Here is a 26,774-nt window from a genome sequence, read left to right on the forward strand (position 1 = left end):
ATGTATAAATAACTTCATGTGCACCCCAGCAAAATTTGTTAGGAGCCTTGGTGTTCATGCTGTTTATTTATGACTTTGAAGATGGTAATAACTTCAGACTTTTTGCAGACAATGCAGTTCTCTTTACAGTTTCCACATCCTTTTGAAGACATTTACAAATATCTGTATGAAATTTGGCGTTTTTGTCAGTCTTTTACAATACTTTGCTTGAAGCTCCAATCTCCTTTTTAATAGATATATCATTCAAAAATTCTTGTGCTTTTTACCCAACCTTGTTCCATTGCACAAGTATTTTTGCTAAATAATTTCTCTTTTCACATGCATCAGCCTCACTTTTGTTTCTTAGGAAGCTGGTCTCACTGTAAAATAGCCTGGAGAGTTTTATGAAACTATCTGGATATTTCAAAACAAGTTGCTGAAAAAAATATAGTTGCATTCTATTACTAATTTTGACCCATATTGAAGAGACGTGGAGTTTTATTCTGAAGACCATGCAATTTGATGAGATTACACAGTGAACAATGCAGAGAAGTCTTTTTGGAAATAATGATATTTCAGTGGTAATTGAGACTACTTTAGCTGATAAAATTCTTCTTAAGTTTGTTTATCATTCAGCACGATCATATACAATTTCAAATGGAAATAGCAGTTTGGTTGTTTCTTGCCATCTTCAGATTTCAAATTTGAAGTTTGTTACATCTTAAAAATATTTTAGTGGAAGACATCATAAAATCTGTAACATCCTAGTGCTAAACAAAGTAGAAGTCATATAATTCGACAATCTCAACAGTGAGAAGCAATAAGGTAGAGTGATGCTCTGGCATGGATAGACATATCATTGGACACCTCTATGGAAAAGTATCATAAATGAACATTACATTCAGCTTCTCTCCTTGCAGATGGAAAGTTTGCATATTGTGACCCAAGTTTATTGGACTCATTTTTGTTGTGCTGGTGTGTACCACCATTTCTCAAAATATTTTGAATGGTCGTACCTTAGCTTTTCAAGTAAGCATTGTAATCTTAATACTTTTTGTCTTCCACTATTTGTATGACTTTTTTGAGTAAACAGTTTGAATACATTAGTTTTCTTAGGATCTTATAAGTGTTGGTCATGTACGTGTTAAAATTAGCTATTCAGAATACTCAGTATGCTGCTCTCTTTTTACTTCTAAAATCTATTGTACTGTATGATTTTACTGCTATACCTTTTGATAATGGTGACAGCAAGTGGTAATGTACAGCAGATCCTCCTGAACTTTGACCAGCAATAGTAACTTCATCTGGATTGCCACCAAATGCCTTAATGTTTTGTTTTATCCACTTCAGTGCAAGGACTTGATCTTTCATTCCAAGATTTCCAGGAAGAAGTGAGTCACCTGTACTCATGAACCCTGTCATCAACAAAAATTCTTTCAATATGGAACAGAATACATGCCATTTGAAAAATAAACAAATTATTTTGCAAATATTACCTTCCATGTCATTTATAACAGACAACAAGTCACCATTTGCATGCAAGTGAAGCTTAAATTACATGCTACAAATAGAAAAAGTAAGAAAAAATGATTAGGCTGTTTATATTTGTTTTAAGTTGTGGAAGGGATGTTGGGAAGGAAGATTCTATTTTCCTTTTCTGGTTTGAAAAGAGAAAGAGAGAGGGGGGACATAGGGAGAGAGAGAAAGAGAGAGAGAGAGAACTATGATGTTGTATTTTTTGAAAAAATAAAATTATTTGCCGGCTAAAAATAGATGCATTGTATCTTCAATTGTTACACATAACAGATCATTCCTGGCATCGTGGCATAAATTGCTACTATGCCAGAAAATATTAAGACTGTAATGATTTTTAGGGCATACATACTGCAAAAGTGAGCTCCCTAATACAATGAAATGGATCCCTGGTACTCAACAGCTTCAACATATTCATCATGTTAGAAAACACATATATCGCTGATACTACATATTGGCTCTCCTAGAGGGTGTACTCTATCACAACCCAATAATATCTCCATTACTTTAAAATATATATATATATATATATATATATATATATATATATATATATATATATATATATATATATATATATATATATATATGGAAGTTGTGTCTGTATATGTGTGGATGTATATGTGTGTGTGTGTGCGAGTGTATACCCGTCCTTTTTTCCCCCTAAGGTAAGTCTTTCCGCTACCGGGATTGGAATGACTCCTTACCCTCTCCTTTAAAACCCACATCCTTTCATCATCTTTCCCTCTCCTTCCCTCTTTCCTGACGAAGCAACCGTTGGTTTATATATATATATATATATATATATATATATATATATATATATATATATATATATATATATATATATATATATATATATATATCGCAGCGAGGCCGTGGACGTGCGGGATATTTGTGTATAAGGAAGTGGCATCAATGGTTACAAGGATGGTTTCTGGGGGTAACAGACTGGGTAGGGATTCCAGGCGTTCGAGAAAGTGGTTGGTGTCTTTGATGAAGGATGGGAGACTGCATGTGATGGGTTGAAGGTGTTGATCTACATAGGCAGAGATACATTCTGTGGGGGCTTGGTAGCCAGCTACAATGGGACGGCCGGGATGATTGGGTTTGTGAATTTTAGAAAGAAGGTAGAAGGTAGGGGTGTGGGGTGTTGGTGGGGTCAGGAGGTTGATGGAGTCAGGTGAAAGGTTTTGTAGGGGGCCTAAGGTTCTGAGGATTCCTTGAAGCTCCGCCTGGACATAAGGAATGGGATTACCTTGGCAAAATTTGTATGTAGTGTTGTCTGAAAGCTGACGCAGTCCCTCAGCCCTCAGCCACATACTCCTGACGATCAAGTACCACGGTTGTGGAACCCTTGTCCGCCGGAAGAATGACGATGGATCGGTCAGCCTTCAGATCACGGATAGCCTGGGCTTCAGCAGTGGTGATGTTGGGAGTAGGATTAAGGCTTTTTAAGAAGGATTGAGAGGCAAGGCTGGAAGTCAGAAATTTCTGGAAAGTTTGGAGAGGGTGATTTTGAGGAAGAGGAGGTGGGTCCCGCTGTGACGGAGGATGGAACTGTTCCAGGCTGGGTTCAATTTGGATAGTGTCTTGGGGAGTTGGACCATTAGGAGTAGGATTAGGATCATTTTTCTTCGTGGCAAAGTGATATTTCCAGCAGAGAGTACGGGTGTAGGACAGTAAATCTTTGACAAGGGCTGTTTGGTTGAATCTGGGAGTGGGGCTGAAGGTGAGGCCTTTGGATAGGACAGAGGTTTCGGATTGGGAGAGAGGTTTGGAGGAAAGGTTAACTACTGAATTGGGGTGTTGTGGTTCCAGATTGTGTTGATTGGAATTTTGAGGTATTGGGGGGAGTGGAGCTGGAAGTGGGAGATGAGTAGATGGGAGAGACTGGGTCTGTGTGCAATGAGAGGAGGTTGAGGTTTGCTGGAAAGGTTGTGAAGGGTGAGTGAGTTGCCTTTCCGGAGGTGGGAAACCAGGAGATTGGATAGTTTTTTGAGGTGGAGGGTGGCATGCTGTTCTAATTTGCGATTGGCCTGTAGGAGGATGCTCTGAACAGCCGGTGTGGATGTGGGAGATGAAAGCTTGAGGACTTCTATTAAGGATAGGAGTTGACGGGTGTGTTCATTGGCTGAGTTGATGTGTAGGTGATGGATTAGGTGGGTGAGGGCAATGGATTGTTCAGTTTGGAACTGGTATAGGGACTGATGGAAAGAAGGATTACAGCCAGAGATGGGAACTTTAAGTGTGAGGCCTTTGGGGGTAATGCCAAACGTCAGACAAGCCTGGGAAAATAAAATATGGGAGTGTAATCTGGCTAGGGCGAAGGCATGTTTGCGGAGGGAATGTAAATAAAACTTAATGGGGTAATTGTGGGGATGTTGTGAGGGTGACATGGTATTAGAAGGTCGAAAGTGTAACATGAGGCTGAAACGAAAATGAAAATAAAAATATATGGCGAGAGATAAGGTGAACTAGAAAGCAACTGGAGATCTGGTGTGAAAAAAGGCGAAAAGGTGTTGGTTATAGCTGGGCTATGTTGATGCTGTGGTGAACTTGGGTTGGTAGACAACGATGTGCACAAAAGTTATGTGGTTGTGTTGCCGCCAAAACACGTTAAAGGGTGGAGCAATTCGGGAAAATTTCGAAACAACTGCGTGTAAATGTATTAAAAGGAGTGGTTTTGTGGTGGCAGATTGTGAAAATGAGGCTAACAATTTTCTGACGAAGAAATAATGACGTTAAAACCTGTGGGAAGCGGCTAAAGAAGATCAGTGATGTGCGGAAAAAAAAAAAAAAAAAAAAGTTATTGGAACTGGCCGAAATGGCTGTTTAATAGCTGAAAGGAACTGTTTTACACCAACAACCTGAAAACAGCTTTCGTATCCCGCAACTACCCTCCCGACCTGGTACAGAAGCAAATAACCAGAGCCACTTCCTCATCTCCTCAAACCCAGAACCTCCCACAGAAGAACCCCAAAAGTGCCCCACTTGTGACAGGATACTTTCTGGGACTGGATCAGACTCTGAATGTGGTTCTCCAGCAGGGATACGACTTCCTCAAATCCTGCCCTGAAATGAGATCCGTCCTTCATGAAATCCTCCCCACTCCACCAAGAGCGTCTTTCCGCCGTCCACCTAACCTTCGTAGCCTCTTAGTTCATCCCTATGAAATCCCCAAACCACCTTCCCTACACTCTGGCTCCTACCCTTGTAACTGCCCCCGATGTGAAACCTGTCCCATGCACCCTCCCACCACCACCTACTCCAGTCCTGTAACCCGGAAGGTGTACACGATCAAAGGCAAAGCCACGTGTGAAAGCACCCACGTGATTTACCAACTAACCTGCCTACACTGTGAAGCTTTCTATGTGGGAATGACCAGCAACAAACTGTCCATTCGCATGAATGGACACAGGCAGACAGTGTTTGTTGGTAATGAGGATCACCCTGTGGCTAAACATGCCTTGGTGCATGGCCAGCACATCTTGGCACAGTGTTACACTGTCCGGGTTATCTGGATACTTCCCACTAACACCAACCTGTCAGAACTCCGGAGATGGGAACTTGCCCTTCAGTATATCCTCTCTTCTCGTTATCCGTGAGGCCTCAACCTCCCCTAATTTCAAGTTGCCGCCACTCATACCTCACCTGTCTTTCAACAACATCTTTGCCTCTTTACTTCCACCTCGACTGACATCTCTGTCCAAACTCTTAGCCTTTACAAATGCCTGCTTGTGTCTGTGTATGTGCAGATGGATATGTGTGTGTGTGTGCGAGTGTACACCTGTCCTTTTTTCCCCCTAAGGTAAGTCTTTCCACTCCCGGGATTGGAATGACTCCTTACCCTCTCCCTTAAAACCCACATCCTTTCGTCTTTCCCTCTCCTTCCCTCTTTCCTGATGAGGCAACGGTTTGTTGTGAAAGCTTGAATTTCATGTGTATGTTTGTGTGTCTATCGACCTGCCAGCACTTTCGTTTGGTAAGTCACATCATCTGTGTTTTTATATATATATATATATATATATATATATATATATATATATATATATATATATATATATATATATATATATATATATATATATATATATATATATATATATATATATATAAACACAGATGATGTGACTTACCAAATATGATGTGACTTACCATATATATATATATATATATATATATATATATATATATGATATGGTTATAATAGAGGGAAACATTCCACGTAGGAAAAATATATCTAAAAACAAAGTGATGTGACTTACCAAATGAAAGTGCTGGCAGGTCGACAGACACACAAACAAACACAAACATACACACAAAATTCAAGCTTTCGCAACAGACTGTTGCCTCATCAGGAAAGAGGGAAGGACAGGGAAAGACGAAAGGATGAGGGTTTTAAGGGAGAGGGTTAGGAGTCATTCCAATCCCGGGAGCGGAAAGACTTACCTTAGGGGGGAAAAAGGACGGGTATACACTCGCACACACACACATATACATATTGGTGTCTGTATATGTGTGGATGGATATGTGTGTGTGTGCGAGTGTATACCCGTCCTTTTTTCCCCCTAAGGTAAGTCTTTCCGCTCCCGGGATTGGAATGACTCCTTACCCTCTCCCTTAAAACCCACATCCTTTCGTCTTTCCCTCTCCTTCCCTCTTTCCTGATGAGGCAACAGTTTGTTGCGAAAGCTTGAATTTTGTGTGTATGTTTGTGTTTGTTCGTGTGTCTGTCGACCTGCCAGCACTTTCATTTGGTAAGTCACATAATTATATAAATAAAGAAAAGAGAGGCACTTTCCAGTCATCATGAGATATTGAAATTGGTGCACACCTGGTAATATCTCTAAGAAGGCTGTCCTGCTACTGTAATTTTGAATTTCAGTATGTAGTTAAAATCTTTCTTACTAAAATAATGAGTATCTTCTTTTGAAAACAGGCATATGGTATCTTGTTTAGTATACTACAACTTTTTAACTCTTATTTAGAACCAAAAGTAATAGGACAACTCATTTAAAAAATTCATTACATCTAATAGCTGTAGCAGAGTGTTAATTTCTAAGACACAAAAAGCAATGCATGGTGCATCAAAATATTGACAAGTAGAATTTATGGGTGATTGTCATTACAGTGAATATAAAAGAGTTGTTTCAAGACAGCTGTGGATAATCATTGAAGATAGCACAGATAGAGTATCAGAGTACATATACTTGAACTCAGATGCACTTGAGAGAACTCCAGAACACGAATACTGGATATCCATGACTTATGACCTACAAACAAAGGATGATGCATTCAATATTACCAGAAAGGGCTAAACTTAAAAATAAAGTGCACATCTCTCCAGGAGGCATGTCTGCTTGTCGGTGCATGTGCTGAAATAATTATTCCTGCATGTTATTTTTCTTATAAAGATTTTCTATTCTTCTTTCAGTCAGTTTTATTCAGTTAAAGCCTTATAAGTACAAAAACAAGAGCTCAAAAATAGAAGTAAAGCTAGACAAGAGAGATGTCAGGATTACCAACCAACAAAACATGAATATTTTTAAATGACAGTATAAAGAAGACTAGTCAGGAACAATGCAAGTGCAGGGCACAAATGAGAAGTATAATGCATTTCTGAAAGCACTAATGCAGTCTTCCATAGAATCATTGTCAGAAAAATAAGTCACAGAATGCAATGGGTAGTGGAGTCATGACAAGGGGCTATGGAGGCATATAAACAGTATCAGATGTACAGGCAATAACTAAGACACACAAAGGCAATTTCAATTATAAAATTGAAATGGCATGGGACATAATCAACACTGAAAGATGTAGTTGGAACATTGTAAATCACAAAAATTTTATTAAGCCAATGAGAACTGAGAACAACAAAGTTATAGATGGAATGATAACTGGTAATATATTCAACAATAATTTTATAGGTGCTGCAAAAGATTTAAAGGGGAAAAGAAATCATTGGGGGTCAAAGCACCTAAAAATAATCCATTAATTGAAATCCAAGATGTCTGCAGGGGAAGATGAAATATAAAGCATGTAAATGGAGAAATAACTGAAACCATTGGTTTATAGCAAACTGCTTGTTTAGAGGAGGAGTCTTTTTAGAAAAATTGCAAATAAGCAAAGTAGAACCAATATATAAGAAAGGTAAAAAAGATGACCTGAATAACTACAGACCAATATCTTTAACCTCTGGTTACTCAAGCATACTATAAATTCTCATGTGTAATAGAATGAACGCATTCCTTGAGTAACACAGTATTGTGATCCTAGCACAACATGATTCTCAAAATTGTAAATCTACAGGAAACACTATCTCAAGCCTAACACAATCTGTTATAGATGCATTAGACAAAACAACCTACATGACACTGTTGAATTCAGAAAAAAATCTGGAAATACTGGAAAGAGGTGAGTTTATGTGAACATATAACACAGTGCAGTAGCTCATACTTCCTTGTAAGTATCAGCTAAAAGTAATAAATCACTTAAAAAGTCTTCATGGTATTCATTAATAGAAGAAAGGAAGTTTCATAGAGGAAAAAGTTACCTCTATAAAATTTTGGAAACAATGTTGATAATAGGCTCAAATGCAGACAAGATATAGACAATGACTACTGTAAATTAAGAACTGTAATATTTAGTATGAAATAGCTGACATGTTATGTTGACAGACAACTTCTAGATACAGTGTACCATACTCTATTTGAACCATGCATGCATAATGAAATTACTATTTGGGAGAGCTCCAACAGCAATAATAAAAAATTAATTTCTGTATTGAAAAACAATCTAAAAATATTGATATTTTCATCCATGTATATGTATAGAACAATATTTTCATTAATCATAGGCATTTCATTACTAGAAGAGAGTGCAGATGGTCATTCATATGACACAAGAAATCAAGACCAGCAGAGAAGTATACCACACAGACTGATAGCCCTGAAAAAAGTCTTTGATACTCAATTGTACCGGTAAAGTTTTTTTGTGTAAGAGGCTAGAGGACAGTATGAATGCAAATATGTTCCAGAAACTTCTGAAGGATTATTTAATAGAAGAATATTTTTTTGGTGTAGAGGTGTAGGCGCGTAATGAAAGAGGAATGCTATTAGTACCTACATTTGTATACAGCAACCACCTAAAGACCTTTTAGTACATAGCATGTAAATAAATTGAAGCCACAAATATTAATCAAGTGAAATATGTGTACAATGTTACTACTGCTGTTGCCAATTTGCTGTTTTATATTTAATATGTAGGCTAAGTATTTTAAGATATTATGGTAACATGATTTGTCTTACATTCAAAGTACACACTGTACATAACATAAATAAATGGAACTAAATAAAAATCAATCAATCAGTCTTATAGTATAGTTACATTTCATAAGAGAGTTATTATTTGCAAATAATTACCTATAACAGTGAAGACTATATCTTATATGGTCAGTGTTCTTACCTAAGGCTCCAAGACGGTACTGAATGGTTACAACCACTATTCCATGATCAATATAATAATCTAATGAACGCTGCTGAGCATAACCAGTTCTGAAGCAGCCAACATGTATCAGCACCAATACTGGTCTTGGAACACTTGTATCTGATGGTAACTGCAGTGCAACAACAACAATATGTTATGTAAAATTTAAGAGTTCTACCTTTAACTTTACTCATCTACATCACAATTATAAACGAAGAGTAATCAGAATAATGAAAATGAAAAATCCAATATAACTGCAAAGTTAACGTTTATATTCAGTATGGTATCTTACATTGACACAAGCTTTGGCAAAAAAGGAAAACTTGAATTTATTTTGGTCATTGTAGTTTTCTTTTAGTTTTCATGCATTTCATCAATCTTTCTGTGCATATCCTACAGTTTTATAGCTTTCATAGTCACATATGGAATACATATGTGAAACAGTTAACAAATTATTATTGTACTTTCTGAAATGCAATGTATTTAGTGAAAGGCCACATAGACAAGTTCATCTTTTGTGTGATAGATGGAATACTACTACACTGAACAAGAATATCCCTCACAGTAATCATTTTTGGAGCAAACATTAACTGCAATTATCTGATAATCTCTTGTGAAATTACCTCTGGACTAAAGACATTCAGGTACAGACAGTCTTCATCTCCCTTTATGTTTCCCCAACCATCCATCTGTATGCATCTGTTTGGTGTTATCAAAGCATCTTTTTCTTCAGTCCAAGAAGACACAGGCACTGGTGGCTGCAAATTACAATAAAATTACAATCACAATTACACACTGTATGAACAATATTATGCAATTTCTATACGTACATTTCTCCTAGAACTTTATAGTTATTTAGTCACAACACTTAAGACACAAGAGACTTGTTTTAAAATTCTCTCTATTACATATACAATATTTTGTGGTAAAAGGTATCTATGTGAGGCAATGAGGACTAAAAATCAACAGAATGACCTGAAGTGGAATTTGTGTATGACTTTGCAAGAAGACATCACTAGCATTTGAGTACGAAATACAAGAAAGTGAAAATGCAAAATTATAATTATGACAGAACTTTGGAGTAGAAGTAGTATCTCATTCATGATTTCATTTACAGAAAATTATGTGTCAATGAAGCAATTAATAAAAATTATTTTATTGCAGTATGAAAGTGGATATTTGTGATTATAGAAATATATGAACTTGTATCAAAATAAAATTTCACTTGAAAAATCCGCAAAATTATGAAGAGACAGATAAACTGTCTACTAGCTTTAGAAGACAAAATTCTTTAACTTCCAACAGAAATCTGCTCACAGCTTTTGGAACTCTCAGTTCCTTTCTGAGAGAGGAAAGGGCAATAGGTAAGAGAAGGCTAGAAAGGATAAGCAAGAGCAAAGTCTCCAGGATGAGAGGAAGACATGTTGAGAGATGGAGACGAAACTAGAACTTTTGTCATTTCAGTGACAACAAAATAGATTAGGTAATTCCATAGGGACAGGCAACCAAACTGTTCAGTAATAATCTCATCAGTAACAGTCTCATTGTGTACCTTTTATTAATAAAGAGAGTGTTACACTATTGTTCCTAAAATTTTAATATTTTCAGAAATACTACCTTATGCATTGGTCAACAAACAGTGCCTTCACTTTTAAATGGCAAGCACAACAATTCTTCCATCAATAATTGTTGGTAATGGTTGTTCTGCATTATACAAATATTCATAAAGAACTTTTAGATCAACAGGTTTACATAACAAGCAGTATTGAATTCACATTTCTTATTAGTAGACAAATTTTAAACACTGGACACTCCAGGTTAAAATATCGACAATAGTAAGAATAGGGATAGGTTGCTACTCACCATAAGGATAATGTAGATATGCAGCCAGACACAACAAAAAAAATGTTACACATTCAGCATTTGGCCAAAACATTCTTCAGAAAAGAAAATCCACACATATTTTCAAAAAAGTAAGTACACCTCACACACACGACTATCATTTCTGGCAGGTTGGTCTGAGCTGTCGGAGATGGTGTTGCTTCCTCTTCTGAAGCAGGCTTTGACCAAAAGCTGTATGTGTGACATCAAATACATGCGGAGAAAGAAAACGTCAGTAATTAAAATGCACGATGACAAGTGTTAGCTATGGTAGTATAATGAATTTACATATAAATGAGAAATCTACTAATTCAGTCAAAAAATTCTATGTTGAATATTTCACTAGTTTAATTTCTTAGCAGGATTGCACTGCTGCTAATGGTAAATATGTAATCAATCATGTTTCTCCAGAAATATTATTAATACCTCCATGCTTCTCTTTTCAGGTAAAGTTATCTCTAATGAGTACCTTTGAAACAAATGCATAGAAGTTTTAGTCTTTTGTATTTCATTTTTTGTTTATAACTGCAATGAACAATATTACTGAAATTGTAAGCATTTCAGTTAAAGTGGCATGCCAAAAAAACTGGTACAGGCATGTGTATTCAAATACAGAGATCTTTAAACAGGTAGAATACGGCACTGCAGGCAGCAATGCCTATATAAGACAAGTGTCTGGCACAGTTGTTAGATTGGTTACTGCTGTTACAATGGCAGGTTATTAAGATTTAAGTGAGTTTAAATGTGGTGTAACAGGCAGTGCATGAGTGATGGGACACAGCATTTCTGAAGTAGCAATGAAGTGGGGAGTTTCCCATACGACCATTTCATGAATGTACCTGGAATAGCAGGAATCTGGCAAAACGTCAAATCTCTGACACCACTGCCACCAGAAAAGGATCCTAAAACAATGGGACCAACAACAACTGAAGAGAATTGTTCAGCAAGACAGAAGTGCAACCCTTCTGCAAGTTGCTGCAGATTTCAATGCTGCGCCATCAACAAGTGTCAGCATGTGAACGATTCAATGAAACATCATTGATATGGGATTTTGAAGCCAAAGCCCTCAATGACAGTATGACATAAGGCTTTATGCCTCGTTTAGATCCATCAGCACCGACATTGGACTGTTGATGACTGGAAACATGTTGCCTGGTCAGACAAGTCTCGTTTCAAATTGTGTTGAGCAGATGAACACATACAGATATGGAGACAACCTCATGAATCCATGGACTCTGCACATCGGCAAGGGACTCTTCAAACTTGTGGAGGCTCTTTAATGATGTGGGGCATGGGCAGTTGGACTGATATGGGACACTTGCTACATCTAGGTACAACCCTGACAGGTGACACATGCATAAGCATTCTGTCAAATCACATGCTTCCATTCATGTCTGCTGTGCATTCTGACAGACTTCAGCAATTCCAACAGTACATTGTGACACCCTACACATCAAGAATTGCTACAGAGTGGCTCCAGGAACACTCTTCTGAGTTTAAGGACTTCTGCTGGCCACCAGACTCCCTAGAATCGAGAATTGCTACAGAGCGGCTCCAGGAACACTCTTCTGAGTTTAAGGACTTCCGCTGGCCACCAGACTCCCCAGACATGAACAATATTGAGCATATGTGGGATGCCTTGCAACATGCTATTCAGAAGAGCTTTCCAGCCCCTCGTACTCTTACGGATTTATGGACAGCCCTGCAGGATTCATGGTTTCAGTTCAGCACTACTTCAGACATTATTTTAGTCCATGTCACATTGTGTTGCAGCACTTCTGCATGCTCACAGGGGCCCTACACTATATTAGACAGGTGTACCAGTTTCTTAGGCTCTTCTGTGTATTTGAGTGTACTGAAGTTCTTATTCAATTTCACACATGTGTACTATCCCCTGCCACCAACTCAACCACTTCAATTACTTTAATTTCTCATATTTCTAAGCAATGAGCACTTCATCCAGTAATGAGTAGTATTCCTGTAAAGTATCTCATCCTTTTCTAAATAGAACTCACAATGATATATTGAGTGATAGGATTATCACATGCCATAAAAGATCAGAAAATTATTTGGACAGGATTAACTGTGCTAAATGTGTAAAATTACATCAAAGAGCTAAATCTCAGTTAAAAATGGAAACACAATTACCAGTATACCAGACTAAATTTCTTCAGAGGAAAAGTTCGCAACTTTTAGCTGCTAAACAACAAGAATAATGAAATTAAAGAGTTATACTGTTCATCACTATTTGTACTGATGTATTTTAATTTGGCGCTGTGTATAGCTATGTTTGACTAAAACATAAGCTAACTTACAAACACTTTTGGAATATATAGATCAAAAGATAGGTCATCATTAATTAACTGAATATTCACATAATACTACTTTTCTTTCACATATATTAACATTTTAGTTCTCACAGAAAAAAAACTTTCCCTTCCATTACATAAAGTATTATATCTCAGACTTTTGAACACAGATGAATCCTAATGGTCATTTCTAAAGATGCAAGGTTTTAAGTTTCAACATATGCAAAGTTGTGATTCAGTTTTCAAGATATGGCAGCCAGCAGCAGAAATAGTAGGCTATCACTTTTGCACACAGTATTTCCTTTAGAAATTTCCTTATATGCTTCTGTAAAGAAGTGAGTATTATGTCTTTATTTATTTGTTGGTAGTGCTTATTAGGTTACATACTGACTGAAAAAGAAGTTGGGTGATGACAAGTATTAAAGATGGATCATATATGGTAATCAGTTGCTTTTATTATATGTCCTCTGCCTCAAGAACTGTAGTAGTATTACTTCTCATGGACAATTTTCAAAAGATTGTGTGTAAATTTCCTCATTATATTATAATATTAAGAGGAGAGTTCAAGGTATCGGATGTTGACTGGGAGACAAGATATTAAGGCAAATGTTGTGAACAGGGATTAAGGCGATAATGTTCTATATACCTTACCCCTAAATTAATCAGAGAACCTGACTTAAATAGCCTGGTTACAAACAAGCCCAAACTTTTTGATTTAGTGGAGTTAAACATTGAAAGAAAGACAAATAAAGTATCACAGACTAAATGTGTCAATAGAATTTCATAAAAGGATAGGAAGGGTTTTTGCTTAGTACATGCAAAAAGAAACAGATTTCATATTAAGGGAGCAGTGTGATTTAATCACGACCAGCACTCTTTATGTACCTAGTGATACCTTCATCTTGTGACAACTACAGTAGAATAATAAAAATATATGAAAATTTATTTCCAAATATGAGTAAATTAAATTTGAGCCCTTGCATTCATTTATTATGGATGAAGTAATTTTTTTATAATTTGTAATTTGCAAAAATTAAATTATATAAAAGTATGCTACAATTTGTAATGATGTCTCCTTTAAATTTATATTTTTTATGTCAAAATTATAGACATATTATTCAATTAATTTGTCTATTAATAATTTGAATGTAATTGCTATCTATTTTGCTTATGATGATTAAGTTTACAGTAAATTATACAGAACAGTAAGCAAAAAAACTGTGCATTGTTTGGATGATAGTTATTTTCATGCCATTCTTGGTATAAGGGCAGTATAAGTTGGTAGTTGTTTGCAGATAGTTGGGTGCTTATTTTTCTGTAAACTGATTGTAATGTAATTGTTGTGAAGATGAAATATATTATCATTTAGAAAGTTACTTTAAAGGCAGCATACAGAATAGAGAACTCAAAAGAAAATTGAGCTAACATTATTTAATAGCTTATGATGCCTGCATGATCCACTTCAGTTTATTAAAATAATTTGAGCTTCTTCATAATTAAAAACCTAAACTAACACTCATAACCCATGATGAAGACAACAAAGCCATTATATAATGAGATAGGTATTAGATTAATAAATTATTAAAATCATTAAGTTCTGTTTATGTTGTGCATTGAAATGATACAAATCTGAATATGGAAGGTACAGCATTTAAATTTGAACACTGGTTGTTTGTTACATCATAGCAAGAAGAGTTTTACAACAGACATCATCAAAGATTAATCTCAGATACTGAAAATGTATGGTCTAAATGAACAAAGCTCAAAAGCATTGTAAAATTCTTCTTATACAGATACATGGGTGATGAAAAAGACTTGTCAGGGCTCAACAACTGTGTCAGAAAGCTGCTGAGTAACCAAAGAGAAATTTACCATAAATTTAAATGCAGCTAAATCATAGATAAACAAAAACTAGTCAAAGACAAAATAAGAAGTATGGGAAGATATGCTTAAAACACAAAATCAAATAAAATAAAATATGATTATCCACTGAGGTGTCACAAAATCTCAGGAATCTTAAATTAAATCAGCCAAGAGATCAAAAGCATATGTCCACTGATTATACTACCACCAAACTATAGAATGACAGAGAGAAGTCCTACTAAATACTAAATTCTGCTTTACAAGGTCGTTTGATTTAAGAACATTTTACTTTCATGCTTTATTTGAAGCATCACATGAACATAAAAATTACAGATATTGGAATAAGTCACCATAGGAAAGAAAATCAACTACAGCTGCTCAACACAAAAAGTGAGTTGGAACAGATGGGATAGATATAGAAATCTGAAAGTTCCTTCTTCTCTACTAACAGCAGCCTATAATGGGTTGCTAGCAGAACAATACTGAAGGGCGTTCATATACACAAACAAAGTCATCAAACAGATACACACAATTAAGGTCTATACCATTGATATCAGTTCACTGTAAGATTTTTGAATATGTTTTATGATCACAGTTTACGATGATTCTGGAGTCTAATCTCTTCTATAAATCAACATACTGTTTCAACAAAGAAACACTACGTGAAATCCAACTCAACCTATTTGCCAATGACACACAGGAAGGCAGTATAGATCAGTGCCCAAGTTGATGTTATTTTCCTTGACTTTTTGTTTCAACAAAGAAACACTATATGAAATCCAGCTCATCCTATTTTCCAATGACACACAGGAAGACAGTCAGATCAGTGCCCAAGTTGATGCTGTTTCCCTTGACTTCTGGAGGACCATTGACAGAGTTATCCACTGTCACCTAACAATAAAATACAAGAGTATGGAGTAGTATCCAACCATTTTGTAGTTGGGCAAGGGAGTGTCACAGCACTGTTACTGTTTGCATACAGGGGAAGTTGCAATGAAAAATAAAATGCGGAAGACCTGACCTCTTTTCCAAGGATAAAACATCAAATAATTTAATATCCTGTACTAAAAGTAGGTAGGAAAACCCCTTACTGTTTGATTACACAATTACATTAAAATCATAATAGTTGGAGTCAAGAGAAATAGCAGTCAAGTTTAGGCTTGTTCTGCACACATGCATCATGCATTCTCCAACACCAAATGAGGATTCATTAGTAATTTGATAGTCCACTTTGAATTTTCTTGCCAGTGCAAACATTAAAAATGATCATAGTGAATTGTTTAGTAAATTGTTCCTCCATATGTTTGGGCTTGTCATAGCTGAATGTGATGGTTAGCAACAAATTCTTCATAAGCAAGTGAGAGACTAATTTGCAGGTACACGCTTTCTCCAAACACAGAACACATATGTTTTTATACTCCAACTACACTTGTGACCAGCAACACTACAGTCACCATCCAAGACTGAGCCTGCATGAAACAACGTAGTTTGTGAATCAGATTACAGGAAGAGTCACAACTGTCACATGTGTGGGAGTATGTGCACAGGATAATGTATGTTGAAATGATCACCTAAAACTAATTGTAGGAAATACAGACAGAGACTGAACCAAAGACTCGTCTTGTAGTGTAGTTCACCCATGAAGCAGGAAGCTTACAAAACTTTCTTTTGATTAACACTACACTATTTCTTCTCAACCTGTGACCAATATCAGAGAGGATTCATAAAGGAACCAGAGATCAACAAACAGAAGGAGCACATTCCATCTTGAGGTAATATAGCAAACATGTAAGCATCACACAAATTTGCATCCAAATTCAGAGGCATATGCTACAAGAAAAGTGGTGTGTGTCATGTTATGTTTTACTGTTGAAATTCTGAGAATGTAACCTAACAGAAGAGATAAACAATATATTGTGTCGTCCTACATATATCTTACAAGAAGACCATGTAGCTAAAATGGGACAAATCTGGGCCCAAATTGAAACTTAAAAACAGATGTTCTTCCTGCAGCCAATTTGTGGCAAGAACTGAAAACTGTAGATGTGACCAAACACTATAATGTGCCTTGTGGGATATGAAAGTAGATGCATGTACAGAAACAAATACACAATTACATGCAAAACTGAAAATGTTGTATATTATATTTTATGGTTCATGTTGGGTTTGCTATTTAAATATGGGAATTCTGCTATAACATAATTCTACGGGAATACACTAAACTAACATATCAAGCATATTTCAAAATAAAAAAAAGAAATAATTTTAGCCAGTCCTTCTTTTTTAATTTACTTCTTGTAAAGACAAATTGAAACATGTGATAATACTACCCTTGCATTACTTAGTAATAGTGTTGCATTACACATACATAAAAAATTACATTATTTTAAAGAATATTTCTCCTCACCTGAAAACGCAGTGATCCGACTGGTGGTTCAGCATATGGAATTCCTTTGAAGGTATAAACAGGGTTGCCAGTTGTGGTATTAAGTTGTCGACCTCTTATGGGACCCAGAGGTGTGACAACTGTTTTGAATATTCGTGGTGCACCCTACACAAAATGTTAATGTCAAGTATATTAAGAAGGGAAATGTAAATTTCAAATAATGAACCAAAAGAAACTGCTATAGTTCCCATGAATAGTATAAACCTATGTCATTAAATTAATTTTGAAAATACTGACAAAGGAACACACATAATCATTACTAAAGCATGCTACTACTAAACAATTGGTGTTAAGCTTAAAATTACAGATGGTATAAAAAGCATAAAATGTTTCAATTGTTATAAAGCAAAAAATTAATAGTAAATGTTAATTAATTGCTGTTTTACCTCAGTTTGCTTCACTAGACTATATATGGAAAGCGCAAAGGCTAGATACACAATTTTTATGTGAGGCATTGTTGTCTGTGAGAAACTCTCAAAGCACAGATTTTCTAGGCAGAGAGGTGTTCCTCTCAACTACTATATATACAGATGTGTATGAACAATTATAATTTTGCTCTAAGATAAAATATACATCAAGATAAGTTCCTGTATCTAAATATTTTCTGCTTCCTAATTATACCTGAGCTATTTATTACTCTAATGCATTTTTGTAAGATAAGACATGTGATAAAACAAAGATCAAGTTTTGCAGGTAATTATATATTTCATGTTGAGATAATTTAGCACTTCTGAACCTGATAAATGGCTGCTGGGGAATAACTGATTTAAGGTAATCATTATTAAGGCAATGATTATGATTTTACATTATTCTTAATAGGATGACAATTAACTCCCAGATGAAGTTACTTGAAGGTAAAATATTCTTACGGCCCATGAAGATACTTATTAGAGAGCAGTCTGAATTAGCTAGAGAAGGATATGAAAAATACTTTATTTAAGAAGAGTCATCATTTCATATCATTCTTGTGTCAAAGACAATTAGTTCTCATCATAAATTGGTTTACGAGCCACAAAAACTGATGTTAAAGAACAAATTTTAATTGATTGTTACAGACCAGTTATGAAAGACAGAAACACAATATGCATTTCACTGGGTAGAGAAAGGTTCAATGTTTTATATTCACACAGTCACTATACCATGAGACCATGTGTTGTTCAAGAAACATCAAACAGTAGTCGACTTTGTTCCACACATGAATCAACAGATCCCTATTTATTGGCTTGGCAGCCTCAATAAAATTTGTCCCTCATCTCTTGCAGAGTTGCTGCCATAGATGGGACAAAGATTCTGTCTTCTATGAACCCCCCCCCCCCCAGAAAAAATCACAAGGTGTGATGTCTGATGACCTGAGAGGCAAAAAGAGATGAACAAGATCTTGTTGTCCACCACTGCTAATCCAAAGTTGTGGCATGATGTTGTTAAGATAATACCATATCTCTAGTGGAGAATGAGACAGTGAACTGTCATACATGAAAATGAAATCTTTTGAATCTTCGTGAAGCCTAGGAAACAAAAAATTTTTCAGCATATCCAGGTATGTCAGTCCTGTCATAGTATGAAAGCCTGTATTACCACTGCGAGTGCTGCTGTAACACCACAAATACTGAGAGCCATGTGTGGGTCCATGACAGAGCACCAAGCAAATGGCATATCTTCAGACATACATTGTAGCATTTTTGCTGTGAGAGTTGTGACTGCACATCAGCATACATTTTCTGCATTATGGACAAGACATATGTTTGTTTTGATGGTATTACAGTATGTTTATGCATGCGTTGCAACATCTGCAACAGTTCAGTAACGTGTCCTGTATGTGGCATGCAGCACTGCGTAACTGATGTACAACTAAGAATAAATAATGTGTTTCCTTCTGTGCAACACTTTGACAGCCACTAATTATGTTTACTCTGGCCAGTGGTTATTGGCATTTTGTTACCATGATGTCCATAGTAGTAGAGTCAAAATGTTATGATTTCATTTTTTAAACAAGAGCTTATCATTAAAGGTGGATCATTCATGAATGAAAGTGTCCAAAGGAACAGTTCACTAAATCAAACGGAAGGACAGATGAATGGTCATTCACCCTCCACTTCGGTCACAGTTGATCTTATGCCCACAATGGCTGCTCACCTTTCACTTCAGCCTGTGTTGTTCCTGCCTCTGTCTCACTTGCTCAGTCTCATTCCTCATTTCAGTTCACACACTTGTCATTCCAGACCCAGTCTCATTCTACCAGTCTCGTTCTTCTTTGTGTTGTCATCCAGTCCTCGTTTCATGTCAACTTTTTTATAATTATATAACTCATATAAAAATTAAGTTGTACTTAATACATTCCTTTTTTCAGGTAACAAAACAGAAATCTACGAGGGCGGTTCAGAAAGTAACCTCCGATTGGTCGCAGTGCGGGTTGTGGGGGGAGCAGCGACGCCATCTGTGCGTTCACGCACTCAACAGGTCAGTCGGCATCAAGCCGTGGTCGAGTGAACGTCGTACCTGCGCTAGTTTAGTTTTTGTGGCAGTTTGAAATGTGTGCTGCAATAGAAAACCCCGCCAAATGTGAAGTGCGTGCTGTCATAAGGTTTTTTACAGCCAAAGGATATTCTGCAGCAGCTATTCATCGTGAGCTTTGTGCCGTGTACGGACCAAGAGTTATGAGTGAAGGAGTTGTCCGTGAATGGGTACGTTTATTTAAAAGTGGACGAGAAAATGTTCATGATGAAGAGAGGAGTGGTAGACCATCATTGGTGACTGACGAACTCGTTCAGACAGTTGATGCAAAAGTTCGTGAAAATCGACGTTTCTCAATGTCGGAGTTGTCTACTGGTTTTCCACAGATTTCTAAGACTCTCTTGTACAAGATAGTGACAGCAAGATTGGGTTACCATAAGTTCTGTGCATGATGGGTGCCCAAAATTCTTACCGACCACCACAAAACTCAAAGAATGGCCTCTGCATTAGACTTTCTGTCACGTTATGAGGACGAAGGAGAACCATTGTTAAACAGAATTGTGACCGGTGACGAAACCTGGATTAAGTACGTGAACCCTGAGACAAAAGAACAATCAAAGATGTGGGCACATTCAAATTCACCTACCAAACCAAGAAAAGCCTCGCAAGATTTTTCTGCCAGAAAACTGATGGCAACGGTGTTTTGGGATGCCAAAGGGGTGTTGTTGGTTGAATTCATGGAACGTGGTACGACCATTAATCAAGACGTGTACTGTGAAACAATAAAAAAGTTACGACGGGCTATACAGAACAAACGCCGTGGTATGCTGACTTCCGGTATCGTTTTTTTGCACGATAACGCCCGTCCTCACTCTGCTCGCAGAACAACAGCCCTTCTTGAGTCCCTCAAGTGGGACGTTATCAACCATCCACCTTACAGCCCAGACCTGGCGCCAAGTGATTATCACCTCTTCATGCATTTGAAGAAATGGCTCGGGTCACAGCGGTTTGATGACGACGAAGAGCTCAAAGATGCGGTCACAGGCTGGCTCCAGGCACAAGCGGGTGATTTTTATGCAGAAGGAATTTCAAAGCTTGTGAAGAGATACGATAAGTGCCTCAATCGCTATGGAGACTATGTAGAAAAATAGTGCAAAGATGTAGTTGTAAGATGTATATATTAAAATATTTTTATTTAACTTGGTGTATTTTTTTAAATCAACCGGAGGTTACTTTCTGAACGGCCCTCGTATTTATCACACCATTGTTTTGATCAATTGTAGAATCCAACCCACCTCCATGGCAAATGCATACTGGAGGTAAGGTGTTTCAAATCCTAGTGTTAGAAAAAACTTTTTGCTGCCAGTATTTGGCTCACAAGTGGGGGTGAGGTTGGGGCATAAAGTTCCTGGTCACCTAACATCATGCCAATGTCCTGGTTTAAGTACCAAACCTCTTCACAATGTCTTTTGAAGTGATGGAATATGACACTGTTGATCGTGTTCCATCCGACAGATGTGAACGTAATGCTTGGCAACCCCCTTGGTACAGTTCACTATGAGCAGGCACCAGTTTTCACCCTCGTCCTCCCTTCTCATCAATAACATTTATTAAATAAAATTTTTAGTTGCTGTGTAAGAAAGTATATATTGTAAGTGTGTAGTATATAGTATAAGAGAGAGAAAGAGAGAGAGAGAGAGAGAGAATATATATTGTGCATGAATTTGGCTCGGTAGGAAGAGGGGAAGGGATGCCTCTCCATTTGAAAACTCATAGAATGACATAAAATTGTATTTACTTTATATCTGAAGTAATATTGTTTACAAATAGCTTTTTGGTGTAAAATTTTATGACTTACAACACAATTATTAATACTGAAATACTGCAATAAATTTAAAAATGTAAGCTATAAACCTGCTATTTACTGAGTGTGTGAGGCAAATGAAAAAGAAAATCTGTTTTCTTTTCAACATACTTCTTCTTCAGCAAAGTCTCTCTTATTTTCGCTTTAACTTTATCGGAATATACAGACACAACATATGTACAGCTTTGGTTTCTTATTGTTTTTGTAATTTTTTTATTGCAGTGTTCCATGAGCTTGAAACTGGCCTCAACACAATAATTTACAGCTTCTAAATTAGTAACTAGGTGCAGTGCATTGACAACATTTTCAGACTACTGTGAAGAATCTCTGTTAAAAACTTGTCATTCGAATCAGATCTCTGTAGAGTATATAGTAGTCAATGGAAATGAACTGTTCAATCTTCTGAAAACCAAATTCAGCCTTTTGGTTTCTGTTGCAGCCCAGGATCATGCTGTGACATTCATAGAGGAGAGGAGATAACAAACAAACCACATTGCAGACTGTTTTTGTGGCCATAATTCAAGTTAATCAAAGAACACAACCTTTTTCAATATATTTGTAGGCAGTGGGGAGTGGGCATGGTAATTATTAAGATAAATAATCACTTGCACTCCCCTAATTTACTATGAATACTTTTATTCTTTCAGCATAGACACAATGCATGTAGCATAGTAGAGTGTGTACTACAGAGAACTGATCTGGTAAAGATATAGTTGTTCTTACTGTGGTAGGGCAGCAATATTATTGTGGAAGTAGAGCCAGTGGTTCTACATCCCTACACATTAATTGCTTTTGCCATCTGCCTTATGACACATTCCCTAGCAGAACTGGAAGGTACTCCAAGAGATGGTTCCTCAAAAAGAGGGTTCACAATTAATTCAAAAGCTATTAATATAATCCTCCCATATATCATTTACTTGCAAGGTAAATACAGGTGATCTTATTCCAAAATGGTTTTAATTGAAACATACTTGCAGTGGTCATATTACATGCTGTTGACACAGAAACAAATGATTTAACTAAAAATCTATTCAGCACAAGTTTCACGATGACTTTTCCTGCCCTTTTCCACAGTAAGTTAAATGAACTGAAATATATGTGAAATTATCAGTATTGAATTAATAAAGAATTTTTCTTTTCTTCTATTTTCCAACACATCTGCATAAATAAAATATATTCTAATAACATTTATACATAATTTACTGAATTAGTGAATTTCAGATTAATTTCACTATTCTCTGTTCTACATAATAATTATATTTGTAGAATGACGAATTATTTCACCTAAAGCGACAACTCACCAAAAGGCAGAAGTTCTGCGTCATCAACAGAAACACAAACAAAAGGTACAGTGCTTTGCTTTGCAGCACACAACTAGCTGACTAATATTTGGTGGGGGAAGGGGATTTTTAAAGGGGTGGTGTGGCCACACACACACACACACACACACACACACACACACACACACACACACACACACACACACACACACACACTATTGTGTGGCAAGTGGGGACACAGCGAGTTACCTTAGGTAACTAAGGTTACTTAGGTAACTAATTTACCTTAGGTAACTAAGGTCCTCAGGTGACTAAGGACCCCCACCCTCACCCAATAGTGCCTCACTCAAAATAACTCGTTATACTCAACCAGAACTTTCTGTGCATTAATATTTGAAAAATGTTTATACATAATATACTGAGTTATTGAATTTTGTATTTGTTTCACTCTTGTCTCTTCTACATCGGCATCCACATCATATTCCGCAAGCCACCTAATGGTGTGTGATGGACGTTACCAGTAGTTCCACTAACTGATTCCCACTCTCCTGTTCCACTTCTGAACAGCACATGCGAAGGATGATTGTTGGTAAGCCTCTGTATTAGCTCTAATTTCTCACATTTTCTTGTCTTCAACATTTCACGAAATGTATCTGGGTGGAAGTACTATGTTGTCTCACTCTCCCCAGAAAGTGCTCTCTTGAAATCTCAATAGCAAACCTCTCACTGATGCACAAAGCCTGTCCTGTAGCATCCGCCACTTACTTTTGTTGAGCATCTCCATAACTCTCATCTGGACTACATAATCTTGTGATGAAACACACCACTTCTCGCTTCAGGTGCAGTTGCTTGCAGTATGGCCTTGGCAGCCAGAGTCAAAGGCCATTCCTGTGTGAGTTGCGCCTGTGTCAATGTGTATGTGTTTTCTGTGTTAGAAGAATTCTTTCTGGTTGAAAGCTGAAATTTTGGCAGTATTTTTCTTGTGCCTGTCTGTGATTATGTGACTAAACAGTAAGCACAAGTTTCAGGATGATTTTTCCTGCCCTTTTCCACAGTAAGTTAAATGAATATGAGTGAAATTATCAGCCTTGAACTAATAGAGAATTTTTTTTCTTCTATTTTCAAACACACCTGCATAAATAAAATATATTTTAATAACCTTTTGTACATAATTTACTGAATTAGTGAATTTGATATTCATTTCGCTCCTCTCTGTTCTACATAATAATTATAATTGTAGAATGATGAATTATTTGGAATAAACAGACAACTCACCAGAAGGCAGAAGTTCTGCCTCATCAACAGACACACAGACAAAAGGTACAGAGCTTTGCTTTGCTAGTTTTTGGAATAGGGTGAGGTGGAGGTGCAGGGTGGGGTGGTCTGAGGGATGGAGAGAGGCGGGAGACAGGGAGGATCGTGGCTCTGGGGAGAGTGGTGAGTAGGAATCTATCCATTTCATAATATTATCATAAATGAAACATAGAAGTGACATCAGGTTTCCAGAAAAAATAGTTCTTTTTTGTATTATTAATTGCAATAGAGTGTGTCATTATTGGCATATTTGCACTTCATTCTGAAAACAACTGTAAGAAGAAGTGACAAATACTAGTTTCAAACGCTTTGAATCCAGTACTCATTATGTTTGTAATGTCACTGTGTTAAAGTGTCATCTTGATATCTTTGTTGTATTCCTCTGGTCAGTACCCATTGTTGTGAGTTTTTCGAATCAGCTTACTCATCACACACTTACGCTCTGAATTTATTTCTTCCCTTTTGACGATTTTGAAGGTGTGACTTACAATTTGTAATTCTAGTAATTTACATTGCCTCTGCACTTATATCTATATTTTAGTGTTGTAATGTTGTATCATTACAAGACATGTCTATATTTTAGTGTTGTAATGTTTGTATCATTTGTCTTGGGACAGAATGTTCCACAGATCTGATAATTTTTGAATGCCATGTCCTCATATATGTATAGATTATGACTTGTATAGTAGATATTCTTCTTACATTTTCTGTAATTATGTTCAGTAACACATGTAATCTTACATCTTACACCCCCCCCCCCCCACACACACACACACACACACCACTATTAAAATTCTCTGTCTTTGCACAAATTTTGGGCAAATGTTGCACTGATATCCGCTCCACCTAGGTTCTATATACCCCTCTAAATCCCTGAAAGCCATGTACTGTGCCTCACATGTCACATCCGTTTACGTGTCGCCCCCTCCCGCCCCCCCCCCATGTGGATCCTTTACCATCTCATCAAATTTGTCCTCTCTTCACCCATTCAACAGGACTTCTTGAGTGTCGACTGTATACTGTTTCGTATTCTCTTCACCCAATAAACATGGCGCCATCAGAGAGGGACATTATTGGCTTATCTACAGACACTTTGGAGGCAAGACGAATACGACCAAAAAGCACTGCTTTAATGACTAAATATCGCATCAGCAATCTCTCCTGTGATGGAAAACATTCATTTGCCAAAAAATAGTGTGTTTACACCGACATTAGGGACATTAGTTTTTAAGCTAATGCACTGCCTTTGCTGTTATCACGTGATATGAATCACCAAGGAAATACATTAACGTTATTTTTCGAACAGACGTTGCGTTAAAATATCTGACCTTGTACAAGACCTAATTGCTTATTTTATCGATACATATTGTAGGATCTTTTATGCTATCTTCAGCAGGTGACTGATGAAGTAGGACATAGTCATAATGAATGTATTGGGACCGGATGTTTTGGTAGTATTTAACAGCAGAAATTTTTTTCATATTGTATTTGAGTGCTGGTTTCAATCAGTAACAGCCGCCTTCAGATCAGTCTGTGTTAACAAAATGGTATGAAAAATATCATAAAACTCTGAGCCGAGAAGGCTATACTCAGAAATACAGTACACGATAAAACGTAAGAACAAACGTACGTGATCCGTACAGTGGGAACATCATTGGCGGGTTGAAGATATTAACTAATGGTCGAAATACTAATCAAAGAAAATATAACATACTCTTGAGAAAAAGACTAAGACAAATACTGCATAAAAACAATTGCACTCTGTGAAAGTTCATTTGGGTTAGGTAGTTGGAGCAGTTAAAAAGAGTAGTTTGCACTCCGCGCTGTAATGTGATGGTTATTTACACTTATTACACGTCGACAGTCGTTGCATTGGCGATGTGAGGGCAATATGTGTTGGAGGTCCGAAGACATACGTTCGAGAATACTAGTGAAGGAGGAAAATTGGTTCTCAAAATAATAAACGTTATTTCATGCAGTTCGGTACTAAAATTTATTTTAAAGAACAATATTGTCACTTCACAAGGAAGTTGGGGAACATTACGTACTAAAAAGTCACCAGAATCATTTCAGTCTTTTGTGCTAACTGATCAGTAATTTCGATAGTATGTTGTTTTCGAAGTTTGGAACATTATCATTTTTTGCATGCTTACTGGTAAATTAGTGTGAGTGAGAATGTGTATGTGAATGATTTTCTGTGGCCACGTTGTTTGTTAGATAAATGCAGTGCTGACAGAGCTTATTATAAATCATTAACCGTGCCTTAGTCAACACTGATTATATTATATGATTTAATTGAATTACTTCATTTAAAAAAATACACACTCGAAGGTACAGTACTCGTACCACGCGTGTTTCAAATTTTG

At 36.7% G+C, this 26,774-nt stretch overlaps 1 protein-coding gene across 1 annotated transcript; it reads right to left on the bottom strand.

Moving 5' to 3' along the window:
- Positions 1 to 749: 749 nt before the first annotated feature.
- LOC126456213 (esterase SG1-like) lies at positions 750 to 17,954 on the bottom strand. Its single transcript, XM_050091967.1, has 8 exons — positions 17,886 to 17,954; positions 17,737 to 17,793; positions 17,461 to 17,604; positions 9,624 to 9,758; positions 8,980 to 9,130; positions 1,209 to 1,394; positions 996 to 1,098; positions 750 to 846 (listed from the first exon to the last, which is right to left on the bottom strand). Exons 1-8 carry the CDS (start codon positions 17,952 to 17,954, stop codon positions 750 to 752), a joined length of 942 nt encoding a protein of 313 aa, XP_049947924.1.
- Between the last annotated feature and the right edge of the window lie 8,820 nt (positions 17,955 to 26,774).

Source organism: Schistocerca serialis, chromosome 2 (assembly GCF_023864345.2).
Source record: "Schistocerca serialis cubense isolate TAMUIC-IGC-003099 chromosome 2, iqSchSeri2.2, whole genome shotgun sequence".
NCBI classification, from domain to species: domain Eukaryota; kingdom Metazoa; phylum Arthropoda; class Insecta; order Orthoptera; family Acrididae; genus Schistocerca; species Schistocerca serialis.